Here is a 17707-nt window from a genome sequence, read left to right as displayed (position 1 = left end):
TGAATGAATCACTTGATTTAATTTTAAAAGCATGTTAGTAATTCACATTAGGGCAAATCTGCTTTAAGTTTACAATAAAACCATACCACATATTTAAACTTAATGAGGCTATATTTTGTACCTCAGCATGGCAAATTACCAGATAAAACACAGGAAGTGACACGTTGACACAGAAAATCAACATCTAAGTCAAAATCAAGACTCCTTTGCTAAAAACTGTGAAAAGCAATTTACCAGCTTCTTTACCTTGGTGAAAAGCAAGGACTAAAAAGCAAAGCCCTCTGTTCTCAATCAAGAAGTCAGCTTTTATACATTCCGTACATTTGTTTTTTTTATGGCAGAATGATCACTTTTTACCTTATTTCTATACAGCTGATATATGGGGGTGCACCATCAACTATTAAAAAGTATTTCATAATCTATATGCAATTTTCTTTCCCCTAAAGTAACATAAATAATATTGAGTCGTTGACCTAACAAATTCTGGGTCACACCGGCTGGACTGAAGCCGGCATCCGGCTCTGTCTCATTGTTGCTGCACTTAAAGCCATCCCTGAGCACGCAACACAACAGACGAGCCAACCTTCAGATCCTGACTCTTTCCCCGACGATGAGACCAGGCCAGCGCAGGGGAGGGGGGCCACGGTCGGGAGAGGGAGCAGACGGGTTGTTGTCAGCCAGTGCGACACCGCACAAGCAGTTCAGGTTCTACCACAGTCATCATTTTGCCTATTTCAAATATTTCCTTGTCAAGTGACTGAAAACGATTCCAGAGACACAGTGTCTTATGTATTCTTACAAACAGCCAGGACAGAAAGGAGCAGGTATCAGCCCCATTCTGTGGGCTGGAAATAGGAACACAGTGTAATATCGACTTGCCCAGAATGAAGCACCACCAGGAGGTGATGGCCAGAGGCCGTTTCCCTGTGAGAGACACTGAGCAAGCCAGATGGACTGCTTGTCCCTAAGCAAGGTCCTGGCCAAAAGGATCCTATCAGCCCGCAACGGAATCAAACTCCATTCGCCAACCTTATTAGAGAAGAAACTCCCAGGCAACACCATCAGAAAAGGTTAATGAGCAGAAAAGCCAATTTAATTATCATTATTACACAGGTCCCCCTGACAAAATTAGGACCGGTTTGTACATACTTGTCAGGATATATAGCAATTTCGGGCTTGTGACACTCCAGCAAATGATATTAACATGTGCACTATTCATCTACTGGTCTATAGGTAAGGAACAAAGGGGTGTCAACAGGACTCCCCTAGATCCTGCCCTGTGGCATCCAACTGCTGGATCGTTCTATCGATGTGGCAGATTATTCACAGAGAAGTCCAGCAGGTCCATTCTGAGCTTCTGGGATCAACAGGCCTCTATCCACTTACTCAGGTCCTTGTCTTCAAATGGTTGATGGGGACTCAGGAGTCTTGAAAACCCTGTGGTTCAGAGTGGGGCTAAACTGAAGTAGGCTGGAGGGGACGAGCTATAGAAGGGAACACACAGGGTCAAGGGCCCATGTCCCATATGGCTCTGGAGAATACAGCTCTACCACTTACAGAGCTCTACCCACCAGCCTCCACACACTTTAGCACTGAGCTCTCCTTGCCCTTCCTGTGCCCCACCCCCAAAGACAGGTATTACTGCATTTTATAGTAAAGGTACTGAGGCTGGCAGGACAGCAGTAGTGAAAACAAGATCCCTGGACATCTCATCTACTGCTCTATCCACCAAACTCTGAGGCCTACTATAAGTCCTAGAGAATCACTGTACTTAGAAAGGTTTTTAAAGAAAAAATGGTTTAACATGGATTTATCTTCCCTGTGGCATGTTATGCTTCCCTCTAGCTGCAATGTGAAACCCAGGTGAGGGGTATCCCACAGGGGCCCAGACATCCACAGGGTCTCACTGTCCACTTCCAATGTCCATGTCCAAGAACCGGCAGGTGCAGGAAGAAAGAGCTTTGTGCACAGGATCTCCTGGACCAGTGGTGGTACCCAGTGCGAGGACTCCTGGCACAGCCTTTACTGTGCTAAACAGACTGGAGGCTGAGTCTGCAGAGGAAGGGGGCCCTGAAGGAGCCCAGGTATAGGTGACCGTCGTGCTCGTGCACTTCGCTGATGTAGGAGGCCACCTGCCCGTTGGGATCATGTAAGCTTCTCCGGAAGGCCCCGCTGTCGCTGAGTTCTAGAACAAGGCTGTACCGTGGTACAAACTTCATCACAGTCTCCTGACTAAACAGCTGGGAGGGAAGCACAGTGTGAGGAGAGGTTAGCTTCTGACCAAGAGGGTGGTGTGAGCAGATCCAGCCTGCTAAAAACAAGACCGCAGGCTCAAAATGGAGTCAGTTACGCTTAGCCCCAAGTCACCAAATTGAGACCTACCTTATTTACAGTTTGGGTTGTCCTAGAAATGGAATCTTAAACCAGTCAATCAGGAATCACCTGAACAGTACCAGATGTGTAACCTCCTTGCTCCCTCTCCCTCCTGCCTTTAAAAGTCTTTCATTTGGTACTGCTCCTCCCAGCTTTCTATCTGTATTGTATGGTCTCTGACTCATGAGTCACTGAACAAAGCCAATAAGCTGACAGGTGTTCGGCTGAATTTTGTTTTTCACAAATGCCACATCCCCTCACCATCCCGTAAGGGCCCAGCTCTTCTAACGACAGGGAAACTACATAAAGCAGAGGCAGGTTAACCCAGCTCCCTTGACCCTGGCACAGGGCCTGTCGCCCCGCAGACCTCCCCCACATCGGCCCCCATGCAGAGCAGGCCAAGGAGCCTCCCATCACCTGCATCCAGAGGCAAGGCTAGCCTGGCACCAGGATGGTAGCTTTCCAACACCCATCGCCACAGTACCCACCAGACCCGATGCGGGTGCCACTCCAGAAGACCTGGGTGAACCGAGAGAAGGGTTCATGGCTCCTCACATCCGAGGAAGACACAGTACTGAAGCTAAGCCCACGCTGACATGGACCCCAGAATGCCAGGTTTAAACCAGCACAGCCTTACTAGAATAAATGCCATGCCCTCAGACTGGGCTTAAAATATTTCATATGTGCAAAGTGCAAATGATGGAGATCTGAGAGTGGTTCATGTTGGAGAAAAGACCTGGACAGGTTAAATGAATGTGCCCCTGCCACCCAGGCCCTGGTGGCTCTGCTTGAAGCCAGTGTAGCAATAACGTCCACAAGGAGCAGAGCACCCTCCAGGAGCCCCATGGCTCAGCCAGGTCAAGGGCCACAAGGGACAACTGAAGGGTTTTAAGCAGAGAAACCAGAGCGTGAGATAACACAATTTCTGGCAGAACAGGATACCAGGGAGGAAATGACGACAGTATGCTACTGCATAAGACCAGTGAGTGAAAATTAATAGACAGATGTATACCTTTTAATGTGAGATGTATACCTTTATACTGTAAATGTCCAATGAATAATGTCTCCTAGTCATTGGAAAGGTCCAAGCAGCCATGTAAGTCAACTGTGTTCTAGAAAGCGGTAGGGCAATCAGAGTTGATTATAGCTTAGAATACTTCATAAGACTTCCCACGGCCCCTGAAATGCCACCTCACTTCAGTGCTAGGTCCTCCTTCTCTGTTCTCTCCATCTTATCCCTAAGGCATATCATCCCCTCTCCTGGGATTAAGTTGTTTTCCCAGAAAGCTCCCAAATCTCCACCCCAATTTCCAAACCCTGGGGCTGGCCCTTCTCCACCCAGAATTTCTAATAGCTCCTCAAACTTGATAGACACCCTGTCTAAGGAAACAGGGTCCTGGATACCAGCTGCTGACCCCGGCCTGCCCTTCTCTCCTGTCCCTGCAAGCCCAGCACCATAGGGTCTTATTACGTGCTCTGTACGTACCATCCCCACCCCAGGCCCTGCCCCACTACCCTTCCTGGCTCAGCAGCCTCCTCCACACCAGGCTTTTCACAGCCTGTGGAACCATGCTACAGGCTGCTCCCCAAGAAGCAGCTACAGTTGTCTCTTTAAAACTGTCTCATTCTACATCACACCTCTCCTGCAGAAGTCAGTCAGGGAGCAGCTTGTAGGGCCCAGCAAGGTAGGTGTGTGCAGAGGCTGGAACTACAGTGGCCCAGACCACGAGTCAGTCCAAGCAGGGTGAGGGAGAGTCCACACTGGGGGTCGGGCAGGGGCACAGAATGGGGTATTGGAGCCCAAGCAGGGCCTGGCACAGGCTGGCAGAGCCCAGGAAGAGTGAGGAGGGTGTTTACCTGGGGACAGCTTGGTATAAGCATCAGAGCCCTTGAGGAGAAATGCAGGCGCCTCACATGGCCAGGAGGAGGGAGAAGGCCCAGTGTGGATGCCAGAGCCCTAGCAGTGGCCGTGTGATGGGGGAAATGGCCACAGACTGCTGACATCCTGGGAATCTGATCAAACAGATATGAAGGATAATAGGATCCAGGTGTTTCACTATTACAGAAGTACTATTATGGAAGTGGAGAAAACCAAAATAAATCCTGTGGTATGGGACCAGAAGCCAAAATACCAGCACTACTTACAGTTTTCAATTTAAATAAACAGACAACAAATAAATGAACACATGTGTAAACATGTACACATACACCACATACACAGCTGACCTTGAACAACACCAGTCTGAGCCACAGCAGGTCTACCTATATGCAATTTTTTTTGATAAATACAATGCTATGCATGTATTTTCTCTCCCTTATTATTTTGTTAATAATATTCTTTCTCTAGCTTACTTTATTGTAAAAACACACATAACTACAAATTACATGTTAATCAACTGTTGCTGGTGAGGCTTCTAATCAACAGTAGTTGTTAATAGTTAGTCTTTGGGGAGTCAAAGGTTATATGCAGATTTTTGACCGCTTGGGGCCTAGTGCCCCTAGCCCCCATGTTGCTCAAGAGTTAAATGTATTTATCTATGTACGAATACAAACGCATATGTTCCCCAGCTTTGTCTGTTGAGGGGGACTAGGAGCAGTGACACACCAAAAGCCATGAGCACATGTAGCACCAGATCCCCTGTAAAAGGAACCAGGGCTCATGGAGAAGTGGTCGATTACGGAGTTGGAGCATGATAAGCCTGAACAACGTGTTGTGCCAGAAAGCAAGGAACCACTCCAAAAACAGTAGGGACATGTGCAAAAGTCAAGAGCCACACTGAGGGGGCTCCCGCTGGCCACAGCCAGACAATCTGAGCCTCAAAATAAATAATGGCAGTAAGAGATTATAAACCACTGAAAAATAAAGGCAACCATGAGATCACACTGATGTTTACTTATTTAGAAAGTACCTCCCCACAAAATACTTATTAATTACCAATGGAAAAAGAGTGACTTCACAGTGGAGAAGCCAACATTCATCACTGAATCACATGGCCAACGCTGCCACCACCAGTATGGGACAAGCTGACATCATGTGCCTCCAGACAAGACATACTAAGAACACATGTTCTGTGGTCTTCCTGCCAGAGACATATAACTTAAGTCTAATCACAAGAAATGTCCGATGACCCACATGGAGGAACATTCTACAACATGACTGACCTGTAATTCTCAAAAAGATCAAGACTGAGGAGCTGTTCCAGATCGAAGGAGAATAAAGAGACATGGCAACTGAAGGCCACACCTCAGCCTGGGTTGAATCCACGAGGGCAACTTCCCAAACCCTGATGATGACAGGGCATCAGGTCAGCAACTTACTTGCAAATAGTTCAGGGAAAGAAATTCTTTGTACCCTCTTGCTAATTTCCTAAGTCTGATACTATCTCAAAGCTAAAAACAAACAAAAATCCTCCATGACTTCAACGAAAGTTAGGATAAGATCTAGACTTTGTCATGTCTGCAAGGCTATGGTCCTCTCCCACTGCTCTCGATCTGCTTCAGGAAGGTGTGGAGCTCTCCTGTGCTGGGAACATGTGCCACCACTCCAGCTCCTTCTCACACTTGTAGCCTCATCTCTCTGAGCACACATCACTTCCACAGTAATTTCTGAGCACCTATCATGTTCTAGGTTCTGGGGACAAGCGAATGAAACAGAAGAACACCTGCCCTGATGGAGCATGCGTTCTGTCAGGGGCTGGGGTGGGGAGAGACACACCAGCACCACTTCACTGCGGGAAAATAGACAGGAATAGAAAGAGAACACCTACAACAGTCAGCTATTGGCATTATATGCATATCCCCATTACATTTTTTCAGTTCCTAATGAAATAGAATGATGCTGTTATTCCTCCCACTTGAAAGATAGAGAAATTGAGGCAGAGAGATCACATCATTTGGCCAGGGTCCCACAACGGGCCTAGACTTCAAAACCCCTGTTCTTAAAAAAAAACAAAAAAACAAAAAACAAAGAACAAAAGCAAAAACTAAAACCTGACCTTCCTCCTACCTCACCATTCTGCCTTCTTTTCACAGTGGGAAAAAATTCTGGCTCTGGAGCCAATGAGGCAAAGAAGAGGAAAATACCCACAGAACTTGCAACAAAACTAAAGGCCATACACTAGCGTCCAGGTGCCTACAGCCCCTCAGCAGGGCCCAGGCATAGGGCCCCGTACTGTGCAGACTCGGTAATTGCTGCCTGGTACCTTCCAAGGCCTTAAGTTATAATTATTTTAATATCTATTCAATATTCAAATCCAATCTCAGTTTCAAACGTCTATTCAGCCTGTGAAATGGAGCTTGTTGGAAATGAAGACTTCTGCATGACGGAAGTGCCAATATTAGCCAGTTCCTCATCCATAGTGTAAGACACAGGGAATTACACTGAGGACATTTCAGGGAAGCCACTGGAGGAAAGGCTTCATTAAAGGGTCTGTGGCTGGCCATTGGTGAGGGTGGGTGATTATTTTGTAATGAAAAAGAGTTTGGTGTGCTAAGAGGTCAAAGGTCAGGATCCTCTGGGGATGGGGGAGTATGACTGACAGGAAGGCTTCAGAAGGCAGGAGGAACCAGGGTGGGATGGTGTCTGAGGAAAGTGTGTCTCCATGTGTGGCTGCAGGAAGGTGTGCCTGACACCCTTTGAGGAGGAACAGTAGTGTGGTCTGCAGGGGCCCCACTTGGAGGCCAAGTTGCAGGGTCTATGGAGGCGGGGAGAAGGCCTGAAACAGCTATCACAAAGGGGCAGGTGTGATTGACAGGACAGGATGGTGAGGGTGATGGTAAAAGTACCCAGACAAGGAAACCAGAAGGGTAACATCAAAGAGTTCAAGTGTTTCACCTTACATTTCAGTCTGAAGCATAAAATGTGTTTTAAAGAAGTCACTAAAAGTGGGGCGCCTGGGTGGTTTAGCTAGTTAAGCATCCTATGCTTGACTCTCGATTTCAGGTTGGGTCATCACTCATCATCTCAGAGGCATGAGATCCAGCCCTGCAGCGGGCTCCACACTGGGTGTGGAGTCTGCTTAAGACCCTCTCTCCCATTTTCCTCCCCTTCCCTTTGCTCACTCAGACTTAAAATATAAGTCACTATAAGTACCAAATATTATAAGCAGCACAAGAATTTTTCGAGCTTCAAAAGTCAAAAAAGATCGTAATTAGATGCATTTTCATTTTGTTTTCTGGAATTACAGTTTTCACAGTTACCTTAAAAATCATTCTTTTTATATAGGGTCTCTCGGATAAGAAATCCAACATAGAAAACCCGGGGTTGGAGCGAATGGTTGCCATGCCGACCCAGTACCCTCCAGAGCTGCTAGGTCGGATGTTGTCTGGAAATCCAGGCAGGTTCTCCACGAACAGATCAGCCCCTCCCTTCATCAGGCCTGACAGGTAGAATCTGAAAAATTTATCCAAGCAAATGGTGAACAGTGGCCCCCAAATTTAAGGAAAACTTTTAGTCAAACACCAAAATTGATTTATAATTGTAAACGTGTCCACCGTGAAGGAAGACACAAGATGGTGAAAAGGGCATGCACCACCCTGGGGGAAAGCTAGAAGCGGTAGCAGGGAGTCGTCCCACCCGATGGGAAAGGGACCCAGGATGTGTGGTCAGCATTAAATTGAGACTCTCCCAGACTGCAAGTTACAAGCAGTCTGAGATGGAGGAGAAAGAAAAGGCACCCCTGAATTTTACTGCTTCCACTATCAGACAAAGGAGAAGGTGCCCTGCCCCATCTCCAATCATGTAGCTCAACACCTCCTTGCAACCCAGGCTGGGCCACAGTGAGCTATGGCACACCCCCAAAGCTCGGCTGGGGTCGCACGCACCTTCTTATCCTTGCCATGGTCGTCTCCGCCACCAGGACAAAGTCCTCCGTGGGAGAAAGCTGCACTCCATTAGGGAACCGCAACTGGTCCAGTAAAACCTTCACTTCCTTGGTCTCTGTGTCATACTCTAGTAGGCTGTGGAGCACCAACAGCAAATGCTCAAGCGGAAGAGTCTGTGGCCCCTGCCACCTTAGAGCCTTGCTCCCCTCTGAGCCTCAGGCAGAGGGCCTGTGGAAGGGGGTCCGCCTCATGCTGTAGTGACAAGGCCCCCTGGTGGTCCTCTGCCCAGACCTGACTCCAGGCTGGCCCCTGGGGGCCTTCCCATCCAGAGCAGACCCCAGGCATCCTCTTCCAGAGAACCCCTCAGTCAGTTCTCTCTCTGCGCTGGGAGCTGGCTCACCACCAGGGAGGGCCCCCATGGCTCCAGCCTCAAAGGAGTCCCCCTTGGGAGGGATGACCTGAAACAGAGGCCAACCTGGGAGGTATCACCCAGACTGCCTAGACCACATGCTCAGATCAACTGGCCTGTTTTAATTACATTTTTTCAAAGAAAAAGTGAGGACATCTTGTTGTTTTATTGCATCCATCACCTGTTTCCAGAAATCATGAAAGTCCTGTCTCTAGAGCTATAATATTATTCTCAGAAACACTCCAATGACTCCCACAGATAAGCTCTGTCGAAGTCACCCTGCCTGACTGATGATCTCACCGAGTAGAAGATCTGAAATGAACACTCACCGCCCATCATCCGTTCCCTCCATAACCAGAAGCAGGTAATCTCGTCTTTGCCATTTGCTGCTAGAATCCGTAAAATAAATCTTCCTCCCATCCTGAGTTATTGTAAGATCATTCACAAAGGACATTTTCCTCCCCTCAATGGGTGTCTCAGAGGAGATCAGCAGTTTCACTTCACCTGAGGTAGGACGAAAGAAAAGAAGAGAGGGAAGGAAAGAGGGAAGGACAAAGAAGGAAAAAAAAAAGAAAATAATGGAAAAAAGGAAGGAAAGGAGGGAGGAAGAGAAGACCTGTTTTCATTCTAAGAACTTGTATGTCAATAATTTCAAAGTCTCAATCAGCATACCTGATTTAAAAGGAAAAACTAAAATGAGCTTCTCCATGTCATATGCTAGTAGATTTATTCCCTCTTCCAGTAAAAAACACTGTTTTCCTTTCTTTCAGCTCTTAGAGATGAATGTTTTTACAAAGACTTCATTAACGGCAAAACCCTTCCTCTAAGGATGAGGACCTCTTCCTTTCACCAAGACCAAATGACTTTTGGGGTACCTGGGTGGCTCAGTTGGTTAAGCAACTGGCTTCAGCTCAGGTCATGATCCCAGGGTCCTGGGATCAATCCCCACACTGGGCTCCTTGCTCAATGGGAAGCCTGCTTCTCCTTCTCCCACTCTCCCTGCTTGTGTTCCTCTTTTATTGTCATTCTGTCAAATAAATAAATAGAATCTTAAAAAAAAAAAAAAGACCAAATGACATTTAAAAAATCTATTAAGAATCTTGGGTGAAAGGCAGCTATCTTTCAGTTTGCTTGACAGAAATACAAGATGTCCCATTCATCCAGTTTTAAATACAGAAATGGTGACAGTGGTAAACTTTAAAAACAGGAGAGTAACCATTTATAGAGTGCTAAACTGTCTCCATGTACAATCTCATTTAAACCCTCACACACTCTGACAAGGCAGGCACTACCCTTAGCCCTGTTTCATGGATGAATAACCTGTGCACAGAGAGGCTAAGGCACCTGCATAGTCACACAGCCAGCCAACGGCAGAGAGGGCTATCCAGAGCCCCAGACACCACCCCCTCTAACAATAACAAATTCTTACGTCATACAAACTCCCCTGCTGCAGCACATACAGGGAAAAAAATGGGACGAGGAAGTGGATGAAGAACAAATAAAGAGACAGAAAACAAACTGGAAGATAAGACAGAGACACAGAAAAATAAAGATAGGAGTTCTAACATTTTGTGGAATAGACCCTGTTGCTAAAACACAAATAGGAAATTAGGGTATTGTTAATTGATAGCTGATATGTGTAGGCAGTACTTCCAAGATTGTTCAATGAATAAGAAAATATTAGAGTTTCTAGTAGACTGTACTGAACAAATTCTATTAAATCCACTTATGCACATATTGTTTAAAAACATCTGAAATAATCCCAGAAGGAAATAAGGCATTGCTACGTACGTTTCCAGGGATTTACTTCAAATAGTCCCTTATATGCATCAGCCACAAAGAGGGTTCCATTGGGCCCTGCCCGAATGCCCAGGGGCCTTCCACAAGCAGGCTCATCATCTCGGGTTTCTAGGGAAACAAATGGATAGCAATCAGTGGCTGGTCCCAGACTGTACCTGTGCCTCCAAGTACCTATTCCATCCCTTCTTAAATATACATCCTGCTGTTCAGAACAGAAAAGGATACGGCATTAGAAACAGAGCTATTCCCCAGTATTCCAGTCCCCTCAGAACTTATGACATTGTCTGGTGTATCTAGAGGGACCACCTGAGAATATGGATCTGAACAAATCAACAGCAATTGGTATCCAAGAATTGCATTCATATCAGCATCCTGAGGCTTGAACAGTTAACTCAGGGACATCATCAGGACCCAGACCCCAACTCTAGAATTCCCCCCCAGGACCTCGGTAATTGTCAGTTTAATCCCTGCCTGACCTGAATATTCTGCCTATCTAGGGCCTTGGCAGTCTTCCCTCCACCTGGCTTAAAGGGAAAGATACTATTTTATTCCTCAGATTAATACCTATACTTTTTAAACCTGTGGCAATGCATATTTATTGCAGGTATGTTCACTGCCAGGCTTCGTATGCAGGGATACTTAAGTAAGCTGCTTACTGCAGGCATGCTCAGTGCAAGGTGCTTTCTGGGGGGTGCTTTATGAAGGGTGCTTACTGAAGGGTGCTTAGTGCAGGGTGCTTTCCATGGGGTGCTTACTACAGGAATCCTTACTGCAGGACACTTACTATTGGGCCACTTCCTGCCAAAATACAGAGTGGAAAAGGCAGGTTAAAAAAAACGAATGCAGAGTATGAGTCTATCACAAAACCAAAGTACACATGAACAGAAAGAGCTCTGAAAATCTATGCACTAAAATGTTAATAGTTAAATCTGTGAAGATTCTGAGGTGACTTTTACTTTCTCCTTTGTACCTTTGTACAATAAAAATGCATCATTTTTACAAAAGCATTCTAGCTATTAAAAAGTGGTAACCACTAATTAAACTGTGGGCTACCAGGTTTTAAACAGTGAGATTCTTCTAGTCTAATTTCCCCAAACCTGAGTGACATAGAGGTGTTTTCACTCTGAAAATTCCCGAGAAGCTAACGCAGGAACAACATTTCGACATGCAAGTGATAACCGAGCCGACTGCTTCTCCATAGCAGCACTCTGACCCTGACCATGGCTATTAATCTTCCTCAAAGTGACCTCAAGGGGGAATGCCACTACGGAATGGTGGAGATGTGGGGCCTTAAAGTAACTGGCAGGTGCTGGGGCCACTGCCTAGCTGGCAAGCTGCACCTGCATGGGGACAATCAGGTACCATGAGGTCCAGGGACCACACTGCAAATGAAGAGCTGCAGGTAACACTCAGGTCAGGCTCTGTTGGCCACGTGGTCAGGGGCTCTTCATCTGCAAGGGTGAACCTGACTTCTAAGGAAATTTACCTCCGCCCAGCCATTCAGCACCTTTCTCAATGACCACAGACATACATTGGGGCTGCTGTCACTGACTTACTGCATGGGCCTGAACCAAGCCAAGCGATGGTCTCTATTTCACCATTTTCAAGTTTTACAATCCGACCATCTGCTGTACCAGTAAACATCACATCTGTTTAAAAAAATAAAAAGGAACAAGAGAGTTACTAGATTAACCGAAGAACTGTGATCATACTGCCTTCTACAACAGAGGGGGCCTGTTTGTATTTTGCATCTCTAGAAAGAAAATGACAGCTTTGAAGATGAAGGAGAGGTATGTCTGAGTTCTTAAAAAGTCCTTAAAGCATGCAGTGATGAAACCATGGAGGCCTGGGGCACTGGCACGCGGGCTTCAACCTGAATGCTTTCTGTAGAGCTCGGAGGACGGGAATGAAAATGGCCGCCTAACAATCTCTGGCCCGAAGGAGCTCAGAGCTAAGGACCCTACCCCTCAATGTGCCCACAGAGAAAAGCAGTCAATCACTCCCATCTCCCCAGTCTCCCGGTGGCACTTGAGCTCACCCAGCTTGTGACTGAGCGTTTCTGTCTCTGGCACACAGCCCGGTTTGGAGTCTCCAAACCCAGGAGATTCTTGGTGCGCTGTTCTTCCGGCAAAGGAAGGTGGGTCTCCCCCAATCTGCCACTTGTAGGGTCCCTGCTCAAAGAGCAGTGGCCCGACTGTGCCACGGATCACAGTTTAAGGTAACCCCAAGCTGAGAGCTCACTCCTCAGCTCCATCTCTTAGTCGGCTTCCCCGCTCTGATACCTGTGAGCTCTGCTACTTAGACACCCTCGATTCTTCTGTGATCCCGTGGAACTTGAGACCACACTGTCCCTGTGAGGGCTCCACCCCCGCTTAGCCTCTGGAGCAATGTTTCTCAGTGGAGCAGACTTCTAAAAGTTTGGATTTTGTGCTCCATTGGTCCACATTTGCCGGGAGCCGGCCCTTCCCCCTGCGGTCTATCCTCCTGTTGCTTCAGATTCACTTCTCCTCAGGTCCTACCTTTCAGAAAATGGTCAATTTTCTGTTTCTAGAACTGCTACTCTTCTTCTCTTTGATCTCTTGTTGGGTTTGTAGGTGTTTGGAATGATTTGATAGCTGATCTCCTGTGACCTGATGTCATCTCAGTCTGCTACTCCTCCACTATCTTGATTCTCCCCTCTCCTGCCTGCTTTTCTATCTCCCTCTGCTCTTCCCTGCCCCAACCCCCTGCTCATGCCCTCTCTCTCAAAAAATGAATAAAATCTTAAAAAAAAAGAAAATCACTTAAGTAATCCATAATAACAACAGATTAGAGGAAAATCACGTGGTCATATCTACAGATGCAGAAAAGCATCTGATAAACTCCAACATCCATTCTTTTTTTTTTTTAAATTTTATTTATTTATTTGACAGAGAGAGATCACAAGTAGGCAGAGAGGCAGGCAGAGAGAGGGGGGTAAGCAGGCTCCCTGCTGATCAGAGAGCCCGATGCCGGGCTTGATCCCAGGACCCTGAGATAGCCCACTGAGCTACCCAGGTGCGCCTCCAACACTCATTCTTGATAAAAACCTTACAATAGAATATTACACATCAGAAATGATGAATATCCAACTTTTCCACCAACATGAATGGAACTGGAGGAGATTATGCTAAGTGAAATAAGTCAAGCAGAGAAGTCAAGTATCATATGGTTTCACTTATTTGTGGAGCATAAGGAATAGCATGGAGGACATTAAGAGAAGGAAGGAAAAAATGAAGCGGGGGCATTGGGGAGGGAGATGAACCACGAGAGACTACGGACTCTGAGAAGCAAACTAAGGTTTTGGGGGGTGGTGGGGGATGGGTTAGCCTGGTGATGGGTATTAAGGAGGGCTCATATTGCATGGAGCACTAGGTGTTATATGCAAACAATGAATCCTGGAACACTACATCAAAAACTAATGATGTACTGTATGATGACTAACCTAACATTAAAAGAAGAAGAAGAAGAAGAAAAAAATAATCTAGGGATCTAACACACCCGAAATTAAACTAATGTAGTGTAGGTTAAAATTAGGTGATAGAAGGATGGAGAAAAAAGTAGGGAACTAAATATATAATGTTTCACAACCTGTAAAAAAAAAAAAAAAAAAGACTTTCAGAAAATTAGGAATAGAAAGGCACTTCCTCAACTTGAAAAGAGCATCTACAATATACTGACAGTTAACATCATAATTACTGGTGACAAACTTAGAAACTTTCCTATTAAAATGAGGAACAAAAGCAAGAATGTCCTCCCTTCACCACTCCTTCACAATACTGTACTAGAAGTCCTGGCTATTGCAATAAAAGAAAGAAATAAAAGGCATACTGATTGAGAAGGGAGAAATAAATCTTTGTCTTTGTTCATAGATCATATGACTGTCTATGTAGAAAATCCCAAAGAATCAACAACAAAAAAAACCTCCTAGAACTAATAAGTGATTATAGCAAAGTTTCAGGATATAAGGACACTATGTAAAAATCAATTGCTCCCGATATACCAGCAATGAACAAGTAAAATTTAAAATTAAAAACAGAATAGCATTTATATTAGCACCCAAAAGAATAAAACATTTAGGTCTAAATATAGCAAAATATGTACAAGATCTATATGAGGAAAACTATAAAACTCTGATAAAAGAAATTTTAAAAATCTAAATAAATGGAAAGATTTTCCAGGTCCATCCAAAGGAAGATTCAATACTGCAAAAAAGCTTAGTTGTTCCCAACTTGATTCATAGATTCAAAGCAATCCCAATCAAAATCCCAGGCAGTTATTTTGTATATATCCTAAAACTGATTCTAATGTTCTTATGGTGAAGGAAAAGATCCAGAATGGCCAACAAAATATTGAAGAACAAAGCCAGCGGTATGACACTACTTGATTTCCAGATTTACTGAAATGCTACCGTAACCACGATATTATGGTAATGGCAAAAGAATAAGACAATTCCATGTAACAGAATAGAGTCCAAAATCAGACCCACATAAATTAGTCAAGTGATGTTTCACAATATAATCTTACATAATATATTATAATATAATGGAGCAAAGACTGTATTTTCCCCAAATGGTGCTGAAAAAACTGGACATCCACGTGTAAAAAATTAATCTAGACACAGACATTACACCTTTCATGACAGTTAACTAAAAATGGATGATAGATCTGAATGTAAAGCACAAAAGTATAAAACTCCTAGAGGAGAAAATAGGAGAAAATTTAGGTGACTTCTATCACCTAAAATTAGGGTGATATTAGTTATTAGTTATTAGTTATTAGTTATACTAGATACTAGATATTAGTTATTAGTTAGTTAGGTCACCTAACATTTGGGTGATGACTTTTTAGATACAGTAAAGGTATAATCGATGAAGAAATAACTGCTGTTGGACTTCATTAAAGGAAACTTCTGCTCTGTGAAAGGCACTGTCAAGAAAATTAGAAAACAAACCACAGACTGGGAGAAAATATTTGCAAAATATACATCTGATAAAGGAATTGTTATCCAAAATATTCAAAGAACTCTTAAAATCAACAATAAGAAAATGAACCTAATTTTGTAAATGGCCAAAAGCCTTAGATACCTCACCGCAGAAGATATGCAAATAGAAAATAAGCATATGAAAAGATGCTCAACATTGTATGTCCATTAGGGAATTGCAAACTAAAACAATGAAATACCACCACACATATCTCAGAATGGTCAAAAATCTAAAACACAGACAACACCAAATGCTGATGAAGATGTAGAGCAACAGGAATGCTCATTCATTGCTGGTCAGAATGCAAAATGGTTCAGCCATTCTGGAAGACAATCTGACAGTTTCTTGAAAAACTAAATATATTCTTAGAATCCAGCAATTGTGTTCCTTAGTATTTACCCAAATGGGTTGAAAACATAAGTCCACACAAAAGCCTGCATGTTGATGTTTATAGCAACTTTATTCATAATTGTCAAAATTTGGAAGTAACCAAGATGTCCTTCAGTAGGTAAACAGATAAACTGGTACATTCATACATGGAGTATTACCATCAATAAAAAGGAATAAGCTGCATGGATTGGAAGAACAAATATTTTCACAATACTTCACAATATTACTGAAAAGAAATGAGCCGCATGGATTAGAAGAATAAATATGCTACCTAGAGCAATCTACACATTCAGTGCAATCTCTATCAAAATACCATCAACTTTTGGGGCGCCTGGGTGGCTCAGTGGATTAAGCCGCTGCCTTCGGCCCAGGTCATGATCTCAGGGTCCTGGGATCGAGCCCCGCATCGGGCTCTCTGCTCCGCAGGGAGCCTGCTTCCTCCTCTCTCTCTGCCTGCCTCTCTGCCTGCCTCTCTGCCTACTTGTGAGCTCTCTGTCAAATAAATAAATAAAATCTTTAAAAAAAAAAAATACCATCAACTTTTTTCAAAGAAATAGAAAAAATAATCCTAAAATTTATATGGAACCAGAAGGGGCCCTGAATAGGCAGAGGAATGTTGAAAAAGAAAACTAAAGCAGGCAACATCACAATTCTGGATTTCAAGCTCTATTACAAAGCTGTAATCATCAAGACAGTATGGTACTAGCACAAAAACAGACACATAGGTCAATGGAACAGAATAGACAGCCCAGAAATTGACCCTCAACTCTATGGTCAACTAATTTTTGACAAAGTAGGAAAGAATTTCCAATGGAAAAGTCTCTTCAACAAATGGTGTTGGGAAAATTGGAAAGCCACATGAAGAAAAATGAAACTGGACCAATTCCTTATACCACACATAAAAATAGACTCAAAATGGATGAAAGACCTCAATTATGAGACAGGAATCCATCCAAATCTTTGAGGAGAACACAGGCAGCAACTTCTTTGACCTCAGCCACAGCAACTTCTTCTTAGAAACACTTTCAAAGGCAAGGGAAGCAAGGGCAAAAATGAACTATTGGGACTTCACCAAGATAAAAAGCTTTTTTTGCACAGCAAAGGAAAAAGTCAACAAAACCAAAAGACAGCTGGCAGAATGGGAGAAGATATTTGCAAACGACATATCAGATAAAGGGCTACTATCCAAAATCTATAAAGAAGTTATCAAACTCAACACCCAAAGAACAAATAATCCAATCAAGAAGTGGGCAGAGGACATGAACAGACATTTTTGCAAAGAAGACATCCAGATGGCCAACAGACACATGAAAAAGTGCTCAACATCACTCAGCATCAGGGAAATACAAATCAAAACCAGAGTGAGATACAACCTCACACAAGTCAGAATGGCTAGGTGCTGGCAAGGATGTGAAGAAAGGGGAACCCTCCTACACTGTTGGTGGGAATGCAAGCTGGTGTAGCCACTCAGGAAAAAAGTATGGAGGTACCTCAAAAAGTTGAAAATAGAGCTACCCTATAACCCAGCAATTGCACTCCTGAGTATTTATCCTAAAGATACAAATGTAATGATCTGAAGGGGCACATGCACCCCAATGTTTATAGCAGCAATGTCCACAATAGCCAAAATATGGAAAGAGCCTGGATCTCCATCAACAGATGAATGGATAAAGAAGATGTGGTATATACACAATGGAATATTAAGCAGACAGCAAAGAAACCCAAAAAACAAAATCTTGCCATTTTCAATGACATGGGTGGAACTTATTATGCTAAGCAAAATAAGTCAATCAGAGAAAGGCAATTATCATATGATCTCACTGATATGAGGAATTTGAGGAACAACACAGAGGATCATAGGGGAAGAGAGGGAAAAATGAAACTAGGTGAAACCAGAGAGGGAGACAAA

At 44.1% G+C, this 17707-nt stretch overlaps 1 protein-coding gene across 9 annotated transcripts in view; it reads right to left on the bottom strand.

Annotated features, from left to right (window-relative positions):
• Positions 1-17707, bottom strand: part of LOC123926512 (adipocyte plasma membrane associated protein) — a 36584-nt gene continuing 18877 nt past the window's right edge. For 2 of the 9 annotated variants that reach the window (XM_045980407.1, XM_045980414.1), the window contains 6 exons: positions 11962-12054; positions 10397-10513; positions 8935-9109; positions 8197-8331; positions 7573-7765; positions 2318-4386 (listed from right to left, as the gene is read on the bottom strand). In XM_045980407.1, coding sequence (XP_045836363.1) covers positions 4030-4386; positions 7573-7765; positions 8197-8331; positions 8935-9109; positions 10397-10513; positions 11962-12054 — 1070 coding nt within the window. In that variant the 3' untranslated portion in view covers positions 2318-4029. The other 7 variants (XM_045980410.1, XM_045980415.1, XM_045980409.1 and 4 more) reach the window with 7 other exon arrangements.

Source organism: Meles meles, chromosome 16, assembly GCF_922984935.1.
Source record: "Meles meles chromosome 16, mMelMel3.1 paternal haplotype, whole genome shotgun sequence".
Lineage (NCBI taxonomy): Eukaryota > Metazoa > Chordata > Mammalia > Carnivora > Mustelidae > Meles > Meles meles.
The sequence above is the reverse complement of the archived record's forward strand: the minus strand, read 5'-3'. Positions and strand labels throughout refer to the sequence as shown.